At 44.0% G+C, this 14434-nt stretch overlaps 2 protein-coding genes across 12 annotated transcripts in view; one reads left to right on the top strand and one right to left on the bottom strand.

Annotated features, from left to right (window-relative positions):
• LOC120028681 (tripartite motif-containing protein 3-like) overlaps positions 1-7541 on the top strand; it is a 40469-nt gene extending 32928 nt beyond the window's left edge. For all 4 annotated transcript variants that reach the window (XM_038973901.1, XM_038973900.1, XM_038973899.1 and 1 more), the window contains 6 exons: positions 1105-1272; positions 2364-2532; positions 2784-2843; positions 3119-3189; positions 4884-5024; positions 5167-7541. In XM_038973901.1, coding sequence (XP_038829829.1) covers positions 1105-1272; positions 2364-2532; positions 2784-2843; positions 3119-3189; positions 4884-5024; positions 5167-5319 — 762 coding nt within the window. In that variant the 3' untranslated portion in view covers positions 5320-7541. The remainder of the gene's footprint in view (positions 1-1104; positions 1273-2363; positions 2533-2783; positions 2844-3118; positions 3190-4883; positions 5025-5166) is intronic.
• LOC120028678 (complement C4-like) overlaps positions 7403-14434 on the bottom strand; it is a 31628-nt gene continuing 24596 nt past the window's right edge. For 3 of the 8 annotated variants that reach the window (XM_038973891.1, XM_038973890.1, XM_038973893.1), the window contains 12 exons: positions 13029-13184; positions 12870-12929; positions 12676-12769; positions 12388-12568; positions 12113-12200; positions 9873-9947; positions 9625-9727; positions 9346-9435; positions 9145-9237; positions 8973-9056; positions 8642-8783; positions 7403-7932 (listed from right to left, as the gene is read on the bottom strand). In XM_038973891.1, the coding sequence (XP_038829819.1) occupies positions 7791-7932; positions 8642-8783; positions 8973-9056; positions 9145-9237; positions 9346-9435; positions 9625-9727; positions 9873-9947; positions 12113-12200; positions 12388-12568; positions 12676-12769; positions 12870-12929; positions 13029-13184 (1308 nt within the window). In that variant the 3' untranslated portion in view covers positions 7403-7790. Of the gene's footprint in view, positions 7933-8641; positions 8784-8972; positions 9057-9144; positions 9238-9345; positions 9436-9624; positions 9728-9872; positions 9948-10824; positions 10875-11014; positions 11882-12112; positions 12201-12387; positions 12569-12675; positions 12770-12869; positions 12930-13028; positions 13185-14434 lie in introns of those variants that run through there. The other 5 variants (XR_005473505.1, XM_038973894.1, XM_038973896.1 and 2 more) reach the window with 5 other exon arrangements.

Below are 14434 nucleotides of genomic sequence, written 5' to 3' on the forward strand. Positions count from 1 at the left end.
TTCTCGCATGGAATAGCCTTCATTTCTCAGAACAAGAATAGACTGACGAGTTTCAGAAGAAAGTTCTTTGTTTCTGGCCATTTTGATCCTGTAATCGAACCCACAAATGCTGATGATCCAGATACTCAACTAGTCTAAAGAAGGCCAGTTTTATTGCTATTGTAAACTTGGATTAGCTAACACAACGTGCCATTGGAAGACAGGAGTGATGGTTGCTGATAATGGGCCTCTGTACGCCTATGTAGATATTCCATAAAAAATAAGCCGTTTCCAGCTACAATAGTCATTTACAACACTAACAATGTCTACTCTGTAAAAATGTGCTTTTCTTTCAAAAACAAGAAAATTACGAATTGACCCCAAACTTTTGAACGGCAGTGTAAGTATCAAAAGTAAATGTAATTGCTAAAATATACTTAAGTATCAAAAGTAAAAGATAAGGTATAAATAATTAAAAATTCCTTATATTAAGTAAACCAGGGCACAATTTATTTTTTTAATTTACGGATGGCCAGGGGCACACCAACACTCAGACATAATTTATAAATGAAGCATTTGTGTTCGTGAGTTTGCAAGATCAGAGGCAGTATGGAAGGCCAGGGATGTTCTCTTGATTCTCTTGTGTTAATTGGACCATTTTCCTGTCCTGCCTCAGCATTCAAAATGTAATGAGTACTTATGGGTGTCAGGGAAAATGTATGGAGTAAAAAGTACATCATTCTTTGGGAATGTAGTAAAAGTAAAAGTTTGGGAATGTAGTAAATGTCAAAAATATAAATAAAGTAATGTACAGATTCTCCAAAAAACTACTTGAGTAGTACTTTAAAGTATTTTTACTTAAGTACTATACACCACTGCACACAAACTGTGAGAGAAAGGTAACCATGTGTATAGTGACAGCGTGCAGAGTGGGATGAGTACTAAATTCATTGTTGCAAAGCAGAAAAGGTATTAGGTTGAGGTAGTTTCAATCAAGGTATCACAGGTCAAGCACATATTTCAAGGCACATCTCAAATTCCACCCTATTCCTTATTGTCCCTTAAGAAAAAGGTTATTTCAAATTCAAATCTGTTTTTAAGTGTTGTTGTGGTATTATTCTCCAGGTGTTCTCCAACGATGGGGCATTCAAGCTGAGGTTTGGGGTCAGGGGTCGGTCGCCGGGGCAACTGCAGCGCCCCACGGGGGTCACTGTGGATATGAACGGTGACATCATTGTGGCCGACTACGACAACCGCTGGGTCAGCATCTTCTCCTCCGACGGGAAGTTCAAGGTGAGAGGTCATCAGGTCACTCTAGGAGACTGGTCTTGAGAAAGACCTTGAGCTGAAACGTCAACGTTAAACAGTCTACTATATCCCCTCTCCTTGTATGTTCTATACCACATATGTCAGAGTCAAGGCCCGCGGGCCACATCCGGCCCGCGAGAAGGTTTTTTACGGCCCCTGGGATGATCTTGATTTATTATTAGAACCGGCCCGCAGACCGCAGCAAGCCGGCAGCCCGCAGATCTTTTACACGCACCAATACTACATTTCCCACAATGCAACGGTGACGCACCGAGCAGTAGGCTGCTTCATTTCAATATTTATTGGCACAGCAGTCGTCAGCATCACAGTAAAATTAACTTTCAGATACCCATCAAAAATGGCAAAACGGAAGGTGGACACTGAGAACCGGGGGTTTCAAACAAGGTGGGAGTCGGAGTATATGTTCACGGAGGTAGCTGGAAAACCTGTGTGTCTTCTGTGTGGAGAAAGTGTGGCGGTACTGAAAGAGTATAATCTGAGACGACATTATGAAACGAAACACGCGGACAAAAACAAGAATATGGACATGGAACAAAGGCTACAAAAGGCAGAGGAATTAAAACGAGGCCTCAAATCTCGACAGGCTCTGTTCAAAAAAGCCAAATCACAAGGCCAGGCTGCTGTCAAGGCCAGTTTTATTTTGGCAGAAGAGATCGCTAAATCAGCCCGGCCATTTACGGAGGGGGATTTCATCAAAAACTGCATGATTAAAGTTTGTGACGAAGTTTGCCCAGAAAAAAGGCAACTCTTTTTAAATGTGAGTCTGAGCAGAAACACCATTGCCGTAGGTTTTCAGTAGGTTCAATTAGGTTCACTAGACTATATGCGTCATTTAAAAAATTTTCAATGAACATTCGAACAGTCCGGCCCTCGGCTTGTAGCTAAATTTTTTATTTGGCCCTCCGTCCATTTGACTTTGACACCCCTGTTCTATACGTACCGGGTGCACTGAGCTTTCCCATAGCTGCCCCTTTGATTTGCACGTCAGATAAGACTCATCACAATTCACATCTTTCCCTCTCCATCCCTCTGACCTTCCATTCTCTCCCTGACAGAGTAAGATCGGGGCGGGTCGTCTGATGGGCCCTAAAGGAGTGGCGGTGGACAGGAACGGACACATCATCACCGTGGATAACAAGGCCTGCTGTGTGTTCATCTTCCAGGCCAATGGGAAGCTGGTCACCAAGTTTGGAGCCAGGGGGACATCAGACAGACAGTTCACAGGTAGGGGAGAAACTCCTTGCATGATCTATCTATGGGTTTGCAGTTTTGGGAGTTATTCCACTGTTTGTCACTATTTTTGGAACAATTCCTGTTCTATTGTATTCTCCTTTCTGCTTTTATCTCTTTGGTCAGTGTGATTCTCTTACATTTCTATAACCCTCCAATTATATGGCTTCACTAGCTCCATGGAGAAACCTGTCACTCATTTCAATCTCATCTCTGACTTTGACCTTTTATTGTTTCTTTTTTAGAAAAAAGTGGTACAAACATTTCACTGGAACCCAAGCTGAGTAAATCTGGCCCTGCGTTCAGTAAGTATTGATGTATGGTATAGCAGTCTCTTCATGATACAACTGCCCATTGCCGCGTCTTACATTGCTTGGTGTTTCCCTTTGTGGCTAGTGTTTCCACAGTGCTGTTGTGTACAAAGTCCTAAAATAGTCTAGAACTTCCTCTACTGCACTGTTATGTTGATGACTCATCTTCTCTCCGCCTCCTCTCTTCCCTCTCCCTGTCTCTTCCCCTCTCCCTCTCTATATCCCTTCCTCCCTCCCCTTCCCTTCCTCCCTCCCCTTCCCTACCCTAGGTCCCCACTTTGTGGCGATCAACAACAAAAATGAGATTGTGGTAACAGACTTCCACAACCATTCAGTGAAGGTACGTCTCACTATTCTCTTTCTCCCTGTGTGTGTGTGTGTGTGTGTGTGTGTGTGTGTGTGTGTGTGTGTGTGTGTGTGTGTGTGTGTGTGTGTGTGTGTGTGTGTGTGTGTGTGTGTGTGTGTGTTACTGTAGTCATATCAGGTAGGTTTAAAATGCCTTGACTTCAAGCCTTGAGCATTCTGTGGTTGCAGCTTTGTGTCACTCCCTCACTGCCATCCTGTAGTTACTGTACGTAACTGTGCCACAGGAAAATGTCCACTTCCACTGTTGGGTATCTGATGTCAGTTTAAATCATTTCAAATGAAAGGAATAGAAATCCCCAAACTCTGTTATGTTAACTGTTGGATGTGCGTAGTAGACTACCTCTGAACAGTGTAGGTTAGGGTTGTGGTTTAAGGTTGGGCTTGAGGTTAGAGTTGAACCAGGCTGTGGACATGAAGCTAGGATTGACGTTGAGGTTAGAGTGAGGGTTGAACCTGGATGTGGACATGAAGCTAGGGTTGTGGTTGAGGTTAGAGTGAGGGTTGAACCTGGCTGTGGACATGAAGCTAGGGTTGTGGTTGAGGTTAGAGTGAGGGTTGAACCTGGATGTGGACATGAAGCTAGGAATGAGGTTGAGGTTAGAGTGAGTTTGAACCTGGATGTGGACATGAAGCTAGGAATGAGGTTGAGGTTAGAGTGAGTTTGAACCTGGATGTGGACATGAAGCTAGGGTTGACGTTGAGGTTAGAGTGAGGGTTGAACCTAGATGTGGACATGAAGCTAGGTTTGAGGTTAGGGTTGAACCTGGCTGTGGACATGAAGCTAGGGTTGAGGTTAGAGTTGAACCTGGCTGTGGACATGAAGCTAGGGTTGACGTTGAGGTTAGAGTGAGGGTTGAACCTGGCTGTGGACATGAAGCCAGGGTTGAGGTTAGACTTGAAACTGGCTGTGGACATGAAGCTAGGGTTGAGGTTGAGGTTAGAGTGAGAGTTGAACCTGTGGACATGAAGCTAGGTTGAGGTTAGAGTGAGGGTTGAACCTGGCTGTGGACATGAAGCCAGGGTTGAGGTTAGACTTGAACCTGGCTGTGGACATGAAGCTAGGGTTGAGGTTAGAGTGAGAGTTGAACCTGTGGACATGAAGCTAGGTTGAGGTTAGAGTTGAACCTGGCTGTGGACATGAAGCTAGGGTTGAGGTTAGAGTTGAACCTGGCTGTGGACATGAAGCTAGGGTTGAGGTTAGAGTTGAACCTGGCTGTGGACATGAAGCTAGGTTTGAGGTTGCGGTTCGAGTTGAACATGGATGTGGACATGAAGCTAGGGTTGAGGTTCGTGTTGAACCTGGCTGTGGACATGAAGCTAGGGTTGAGGTTAGAGTTGAACCTGGCTGTGGACATGAAGCTAGGGTTGAGGTTAGAGTTGAACCTGGCTGTGGACATGAAGCTAGGGTTGAGGTTAGAGTTGAACCTGGCTGTGGACATGAAGCTAGGGTTGAGGTTAGAGTTGAACCTGGCTGTGGACATGAAGCTAGGGTTGAGGTTAGAGTTGAACCTGGCTGTGGACATGAAGCTAGGGTTGAGGTTAGAGTTGAACCTGGCTGTGGACATGAAGCTAGGGTTGAGGTTAGAGTTGAACCTGGATGTGGACATGAAGCTAGGGTTGAGGTTCGGACACACTACTTCTGAACAGTTTGAATTCCTTCCCTAATAGGTGTACAGTGCAGACGGGGAGTTCCTGTTTAAGTTTGGTTCCCATGGCGAGGGGAACGGACAGTTCAACGCCCCGACAGGCGTTGCCGTGGACGCCAACGGGAACATCATCGTTGCCGACTGGGGGAACAGCAGAATACAGGTCAGTTAATGATTAACAAGCAGCATTAGTTATTATATTTTATTTACTCTTTCGAGTTATAATAATAATAATAATGATGATCATAAGTAATATAACTTATGAGTACAGCTGACCCTGATCTTGATTTTGTATTGTCCTGCAGGTGTTTGATAGTTCCGGGTCGTTCCTGTCCTACATCAACACCACAGCAGACCCTCTCTATGGTCCACAGGGCCTGTCTCTCACCTCTGATGGACACGTGGCTGTGGCTGACTCTGGCAACCACTGCTTCAAGGTTTACCGCTACCTGCAGTAGGTAGAACCATTGCTTTAGGGACGGTCTGTTGCAGGCCTACCACTATCAGGGTGCGTCCCAAATGGCCCCCTATTCTATTCATAGTGCACTACTTATTAACAGAAACCCATAGGGCTCTGGTCAAAAGTAGTGCACTATATAAGGAATAGGTTGCCATTTGGGATGTACCCCAGATCTGCGCCGGACAGACAAACCAACCACAGCCTGACCTGGGTCAAAAAAATAGGTCAAATACTTGAAAGTATTTTAAGTGTTTGGGATGTGCTTGATTTACCTATTTATTTGAGTTTGCACTTTTGGGACTGTTCCATTGGTTCAGGCAAACCAAATCAAGTGCAACACTTGAAGTATTGGAAAGTATTTGATCTAATGTATGTATTTTTGCCCCTAGGTCAGAGCACGTGCTAGCACTGAGCAACGACACAAACCAATGTACTATACATAATATACAGGTGCAATGATCTTTCCAATAGCTGTCCCTTTGATTTGCACATCTGATCAGATCCACCTCATCCAGTTAGTGTTCTCTGAACCCCCCCAACATCATGAAGTGACAATATAACCCCAGTTTACTCCTCCATGTGGTGTGTTAATGGAGTTTACTGAGTCTGAAATGGCACCCTATTCTTTGTGTAGTTCACTACTTTTGACCAGGGCCCATTGGGCTCTGGTCAAAAGTAGTGCACTATGTTGGGAATAAGGTGCCATTGTGTGTAGAGTGTATTTACCTCTTTGTTCAGTCATTGATGTAAAACTACGAGGAGGTATGAAGGAGGTATGAAGTGTGTATATACTGTAACTGATATTAGGAGACCAGATCAGTGATAGATTGAAGTACATGTATAATAATTGAGCCATGTTGTGAAGGAGCTCGTCCCAATGCATGAAGTTTTATCTTTACCTTGTTAACTCAGACGTGACGACATAACAGTGGAGTTTATGAACTGTTTCTTCGCCATGGTCTAAGTGCAACGAAAAATGTGCTTACAGTGAAACCAACCAACGACGCAAAGCAAAAGCTTTTGAAACATAATTTCTCTTTCAGGTGTATCTAAGAACAAACTGACTTAACCTAAAGCCATCTCACATATAAAAGGTCATCACCATCTGTGCATTGATTTGCTGTATGAACTGTGTATGCATAACTGTATACTGTGTATAATGGATCATTATGCAGCTTATCTGTGCTTTGATTTTAAAACATATCTTTTGGTTATTCCGAGAACAGCAGTCTAGCATTCCAGCGTTTCTATGTATGGCAGCTGTCCTAAAGTGTGCTTTTTAAATCAGGAGTTCAGCTGGAGAAGAGATGTGTCATGATTATTGCATATGTGAGCAGCAGAATTATTATAATCTTTGTTAATATCTGTTCTTTTTAAAAAGGAAAAAAATTCTAAATTGAATTGCTAATTTATTTTATTTTATACACTAGTTCAGCATTTACAAATTATTTTTCTAATTTGATGTGTTTTATTTTTTAGAAATTCACGCCTTTGTCATTTGTCTCCATATATAGTAAAAACCCCTAGCCACTTTGAGGGGATTAGTAGAACAAACAGTGAGGATTTAGAATTTGAAAGATTTGATTTGCCAAAAAATACATAGAAGTGGGTTTTGAATTGTGACAAGTTGGAGTACATATTGTAAACCAATACCCATGATTATATTACTGAGTGTTATTGAACATGAAAAACTACATTAGATATTTGACTAACATCTGGGTTTCAGTCTTAAATAAACACCGTCAACAGTAGATTTACCATTTATATAGTTTGTTTTCAGAAGCCACAGTGTGAATGTATCAACAGCTTCAGCGTGTGTTAAAGGACTAGAGTTACAATGTTTCATTGCCTGGTTATCACAGTTCATTACCAGGTTATAGCATTTCTTTACTGGGTTATAACGGTTCATTACCAATTTATAACAATATTGTCCTGAGGGAAACATTAGCATTAGATGAGCAATAGTGCTCTCACTCCCCCTGGTGTTCACCACTGTAACAACACAGCACCCTTGGTGCCAAAATAGAGTCCCTATAACCTCTCTGACGTCATTATGCCAAACAGCAGCCAGACAGACTGTGTAGCCAATCACAGGTTGTTTTATTAAGGAGTATTAGACACATCACTATCTGTATCTTTGTGTTTCAAAAATATGTCACTCAATCTTCTTTCTATTTTCTCTGTGAATATGCACTGGTAATAAAAGCACATGGTTTATGAGTGTGCTTTCTGCTTTCCTCTATTCATACTAAAAATATATAATTCTCTGTATCACAGTCTCTCTCTCTGTTGATGTCCAGGACAGTCATCCTGGGTCACGTGATGTTCAGGAGCCACAACTTTCTGGAACGTTTCTGATAGAAATGTGTTGCATAGAGCCAACATATTTCCCTATTCTCAATGACAGACAAACATGTCTGTTCTATATAATATATTTATATCTGGATGTTCACTGAAGGCAACCAAGGGTTATATTGAACACTGGTTGACCTCGTACTGTTTCATGAAGTCCTTGAGCATGTTACAGGCTTTACGGTTCTTAGTAGCTTTACACTTCCTCTCCTCTGGAATCTCCTCCAACCATGTCTCATTATCCAGGACATAGACAGGCCTACGGAAGACAGCATTTAGTTATACAGGCCTGGGGTGGACAACATTTAGTTATACAGGCCTGGGGTGGACAACATTTAGTAATACAGGCCTGGGGTGGACAACGTTTAGTAATACAGGTGTGGATAGGATAACATTTAGTCATCCAGGACTAGGGTGGACAGCATTGGAGTCTCTCACTCAAACTGCACTGGAATAGTCTCCCATTCTACACTGTACATGTAGTGTACATTTCCCAATGGAGAAATCACAATCTAGGGCCCAAGTAGTGATAAACCTTTACAGTATCTCAATTAAACAATATTGTAATAAATATCCTCTATGCTGTCTTTTTTTACCTGATGATTCCATGTATTATATCAATGTTGTCTTACAATATATTGACACATACTGTATAGTTAATTGAAAAGGAAGACTTATGTCCCAAATGGAACCCTATTCCATACATGGCACACTACTTTTGACCCTGGCTGTGACCCCACTCTCCGAATGTGTCTCAGGGGGAGTTGAGAGATGCTAAAAATGAATTTCCAATTCACACATGCATATAATACACACTTGTACATATACATATAACACCCACCTAATTATTATTATTATTATTTTATAACATGTTGCACTACTTTTGACCAGAGCCCTATGAACCCTGGTTAAAAGTAGTGCACTATATAGGGAATAGGGTACCATTTGGGTCGCATCCCATCACTTACTTCCCACTGTGGTCAGTGGTGTCAGAGATGGTCCCATCTCTCCCCATGATCAGGTAGTTACTGTCAGTCTTCATGTCAAACCCATCACAGGCTTTACGTTTGATCATGTCTCTCACTGCTCCAGTCTGCATCACATCTTTACCTGGCATAGCAGAGAACCAGCACAACAATAATGTAAAGGAAATTATACTTCAAGAGAATGTTTAAGTACCAAATGGCACTGTATTCCCTATATAGTGCACTACTTTTGACCAGGACCCATCCAAAGTAGTGCACCATAAGAAATAGGCTGCCTTTTGGGATGCAAACTGTAATATTGTAGAACACTCACCTGTCTGTAGGATTTTGGTCAGTAATGTGGTATAATGTTTAAAGACTCCATCATCGGATGAGTTGACAAACTTGACGACGTACACTGTCAGAAGGACAACATGAAGTGGTGTTAGTACCAACTACAGCACATTAGAAAGAAGAGAGTATTTGGGTTAGAGGTATAAACTCACCATAATTTACAATTGGAGAGAAACAAGCAAAGCTCCTGCGAGTCTCTTTCTCCATGTCTTTACTGTAAGTGACTTTCTTCTTTGGGCAACCACCTGAGACAAAGCAAATAAAAACTAGATACACAATAGTTCAAAATAGTTCAGGCAATATACAAATACATTTTCTGTCCTGAAAATACTATCTGTAAGGAGTGCACATACCCTCTGCACAGGAGCACATATTGTCCTGACAGATCTTGGAGATCATGTTGCTTTTCTGGGGTGAGCTGTAGAACACAGTGCATCTCCTCTCTGTAGGGACATAGTTCAGCATTAGTCACTCAGACAATGGCTGTGTCCCATACGGCATCCTATTCCCTTTATTGTGCACTACATTTGACCGGGGCCAAATACCTCATCAGGCTGCACCAGCCCCATGGACCTTCCAGATACATTGCAACCATTGTCTTAACATACCCTAAACTAAACATGGTGGTATACCTGGGTTGTAGTAGTCAAAGACCACAGCAGCAGCAGGCTGCACCAGGCCCATGGGACTGATCTGTTTGGCCCGGAACGCTACACACTGTGGTTCCTCTGTGATCTGGAATACATAGCGACAATACAGCGTCAGAGGGAAGAGAGGACAGCCTTGGCGAGAACACGAGAACTCTTTTGCGAATCACTATATGAGTTGTACAGTAGTCATAGCTGATTGATGTCATGGCTTTGGATACAAAAGGTCTTACCTCAGCGAAGTAGAGGAACACTTTATTTGGGGCGATGTCATAATGGTCAATGTACTTCTCAGTACCCTTCACATTCTAGAGGAGAGAAATAGAAAAATACATCATTCTATAGTTTGACAACATGTCAATCTGAATCGCTAAAATGTGTTTTCTTCCTGGAACTGATTCTGCTGATAGCAGATATTTCAAAGGGTTTACTTGTAATAACTGGTGGTTGTTTTTTCCTACTAAACGTAGGGCTCGATTCAATCTGTAGCGCTGAAGATCCGCACTACAGCTTGAAATTTAAAGGTAATTTTCAATTGAGCCGACATATCAAATCGTATTTGTCACATGCTTTGTAGACAACAGGTGTAGACTAACAGTGGAATGCTAACTTACGGGTCCTTCCCAACAATGTCGATTTTTTGGGGTGAAATAATAGAAAAATAATAAGACAAAGAATAAATACACAATGAGTAATCAGAGAGAACAGTCTATGACTTCGGTGGCTGGAGTCTGACAATCTTTAGGGCCTTCCTCTGACACCGCCTGGTATAGAGGTCCTGGATGGCAGGGAGCTCAACCCCAGTGATGTACTGGGCCATACGCACTACCCTCTGCCCTATAGGCTGTCTCATCGTCATTGGTGATCAGGCCTACCACCTCCGTGTCATCTGCAAACTTAATGATGGTGTTGGAGTCATACACGGCCAGTCGTGGGTGAACAGGGACTACAGGAGGGGTCTAAGCACATACCCCTGAGGGGCTGCCGTATTGAGCGTCAGCATGGCGGATGTGTTGTTGCTTACCTTCACCAGCTGGGGGTCGGCCCGTCAGGAAGTCCAGGATCCAGTTGCAGAGGGAGGTGTTCAGTCACAGGGTCCTTAGCTTAGTGATGAGTTTGGAGGGCACTATGGTGTTGAACGCTGAGCTGTAGTCAATGAACAGCATTCTCATGTTCCTTTGTTCAGGTGGGAAAGGGCAATGTGGAGTGCAATACAGATTGCGTCATCTGTGGATCTGTTGGGGCGGTATGTGAATTAGAGTGGGACCAGGGTGTCTGAGATGATGGTGTTGATGTGAGCCATGACCAGCCTTTCAAAGCATTTCATGGCTACAGATGAGTGCTACGGTGTGATAGTCATTTAGACAGGTTACCTTGGCATTCTTGGGCACAGGGACTATGGTGGTCTGCTTGAAAGATGTAGGTATTACAGACTGGGTCAGGGAGAGGTTGAACATTTCAGTGAAGACACTTGCGCATGTTCTGAGTATGCGTCCTGATAATCCATCTGGCCCTGCGGCCTTTTGAATGTTAGCTTGTTGAAAGGTCTTACTCACATCACACTCACAAGAGTGTAATCACCCATGGGTGTCCGGAACAGCATGATTCAGTGTTGCTAGCCTCGAAGCGAGCATAGAATGTGTTTAGCTCGTCTGGTAGGCTCGCGTCACTGGACAGCTCACGGCTGTGTTTCCCTTTGTAATCCATGATAGGTTGCAAGCTCTGCCACATCTGACGACCATCAGAGCCGATGAAGTAGGATTCGATCTTGGTCCTGTATTGATGGTTTGTCTAAGGGCGTAACGGTATTTCTTATAAGCATCCGGATTAGTGTCCCGCTCCTTGAAAGTGGCAGCTCTAGCCTTTAGCTCAGTGCGGATGTTGCCTGTAATCCATAGCTTCTGGCTGGATTATGTACGCACGGTCACTGTGGGGGTGACGTTGTCAATGCACTTATTAATGTGATAAACTCCTCAATGCCATCGGATGAATCCCGGAAAATATTCCAGTCTGTGCTAGCGAAACAGTCCTGTATCTTAGCGTCCGCTTCATTGGAACACTTCCGTATTAAGTGCATCACTGTTACTTGCTGTTTGAGTTTTTGCTTGTAAGCAGGAATCAGGAGGATAGAGTTTTGGTCAGATTTGCCAAAGGGAGGGCGAGGGAGAGCTTTGTATGCGTCTCTGTGTGTGGAGTAAAGGTCACCTAGAGTTTGTTTGCCTCTAGTTGCCCAGGTGACATGCTGGTAGAAATGAGGTAAAACGGATTTCAGTTTTCCTGCATATGCAGCATTTACCGTGAATGCAGTCTCTAAGAATGCGGAAACATTGCCTTCAAATTTCAATTGCGCTGTATGGTGGAACTTCAGCACTACGGATTGAATCGAGCCCATAGTTGAATGTACTGACTGTGTATAAGAGCATCTGCTGGATGGCAAAAATGTAAATCAACGTTAAATGTAGGCCTACTGTACCTCCTCCAGATCCTGCATGTTAGGTTTGAGTCCACTGAGAATGGAGATGTCCACGATGACCATGCCTGTAGAATTACCACTGGTCAGTCTGTAGGAGACGAGAGGAGAGAGAGAACCATATATCCACTCATCCCAACCCATGCATACAGACAGACAGACAGACAGACAGACAGACAGACAGACAGACAGACAGACAGACAGACAGACAGACAGACAGACAGACAGACAGACAGACAGACAGACAGACAGACAGACAGACAGACACCTGTACTCACCCCACACACACAGTGTAGACTAGGGACTTCTCCCTCTCCTCCTCCTGTGGGGTGTGTCTCTTCCTGCGTGTGCGCAGGTCAAACCATTCCACCCTGCTCATTGGCTCATCACTAGGGTTCCCATCCCCCTCAGACTCATAGTTATAATAGTCGTCTAGCTCAGGACCATCGTCCGCTTTTTCTGTAATTTTACACATTCATACTGACAATGAATAGTGTTTTATGTTTTCAAACAGCACTCCAGCAAATGTGTTTAGTGTTTATAGATGCATTCTGACTGAAACTTACTTCTGTACTTAACCTCTCCCTCCACTGAGACATTGAGACTGTAGAAACCACAGAACAAGTCACTCCTCTCCAGAGTTCTGTAGGTCTGGACCACCTGATGACATAAAACAAGCACTGTGGACACATCTGTTGAAATTCAGACAGTCTTACAATGTTAGAATCATCAACATTTACGTTTAAATCTATTTACTTACTGATAAGGTCCCGTTTCCCTTCCCCTGTGTGTTAATAGTGATCTGGCTTCCTGGGTTCACCTGCCAAGACAAACCAGACAACACAGAGATTAGTAGATGTAAAACAGCATTTGAGAAAGTTAAATCAGAGCACTGCTTGAATTCTAAACTCAATCTCACCTGGAAGGCAGATAGGGTCAGGGCATTACGCTTCGTAAGATGAACTCTCTGCTTGCGGCCGTTTTGGTAACACATCTCAACATTAAGGTCCAAGTCCTGACCATCATTGTCCTTGATACTGTACTTAGCTAGAGCCTCAAGAGCTACAACTGTATCCTGTTAGAGAGAGGGAGAGAGGGAGGGAGGAAGGGAGAGAGAGCGAGAGAGAGACAGAGAGAGAGAGAAAGGAGAAGGAGAGAGGTGACAGAGAAAGACGGGACAGAAAAAGAAAGAAAAGGGATGAGAGAGAAGGAGGGAGAGAGAAAGAAAGAAAGAAAAAGAGAAGTATATAACTAGGGCCAGGAGTTTCTCCAGGTCAAGTCAAGTGGTCAGTGATAACTCCGAGGTCCCGATCATAATGCTACAGCACCTACCTGTCTGTCTACTGGTGGCTTGACCTACAGTACCTACCTGTCTGTCTACTGATGGCTTGACCTACAGTACCTACCTGTCTGTCTACTGGTGGCTTGTCCTACAGTACCTACCTGTCTGTCTGCTGGTGGCTTGTCCTACAGTACCTACCTGTCTGTCTACTGGTGGCTTGTCCTACAGTACCTACCTGTCTGTCTACTGGTGGCTTGTCCTACAGTACCTACCTGTCTGTCTACTGGTGGCTTGTCCTACAGTACCTACCTGTCTGTCTGCTGGTGGCTTGACCTACAGTACCTACCTGTCTGTCTACTGGTGGCTTGACCTACAGTACCTACCTGTCTGTCTACTGGTGGCTTGTCCTACAGTGCCTACCTGTCTGTCTACTGGTGGCTTGTCCTACAGTACCTACCTGTCTGTCTACTGGTGGCTTGTCCTACAGTACCTACCTGTCTGTCTGCTGGTGGCTTGACCTACAGTACCTACCTGTCTGTCTACTGGTGGCTTGACCTCCAGTACCTACCTGTCTGTCTACTGGTGGCTTGTCCTACAGTACCTACCTGTCTGTCTACTGGTGGCTTGACCTACAGTACCTACCTGTCTGTCTACTGGTGGCTTGACCTACAGCACCTACCTGTCTGTCTACTGGTGGCTTGACCTACAGTACCTACCTGTCTGTCTACTGGTGGCTTGTCCTACAGTACCTACCTGTCTGTCTACTGGTGGCTTGACCTACAGTACCTACCTGTCTGTTACTGGTGGCTTGTCCTACAGTACCTACCTGTCTGTCTACTGGTGGCTTGACCTACAGTACCTACCTGTCTGTCTACTGGTGGCTTGACCTAAAGTACCTACCTGTCTGTCTACTGGTGGCTTGTCCTACAGTACCCACCTGTCTGTCTACTGGTGGCTTGACCTACTGTACCTACCTGTATGTCTACTGGTGGCTTGACCTACAGTACCTACCTGTCTGTCTACTGGTGGCTTGTCCTACAGTA

The sequence above is a fragment of the Salvelinus namaycush genome, chromosome 34, assembly GCF_016432855.1.
Source record: "Salvelinus namaycush isolate Seneca chromosome 34, SaNama_1.0, whole genome shotgun sequence".
NCBI classification, from domain to species: Eukaryota; Metazoa; Chordata; class Actinopteri; order Salmoniformes; family Salmonidae; genus Salvelinus; species Salvelinus namaycush.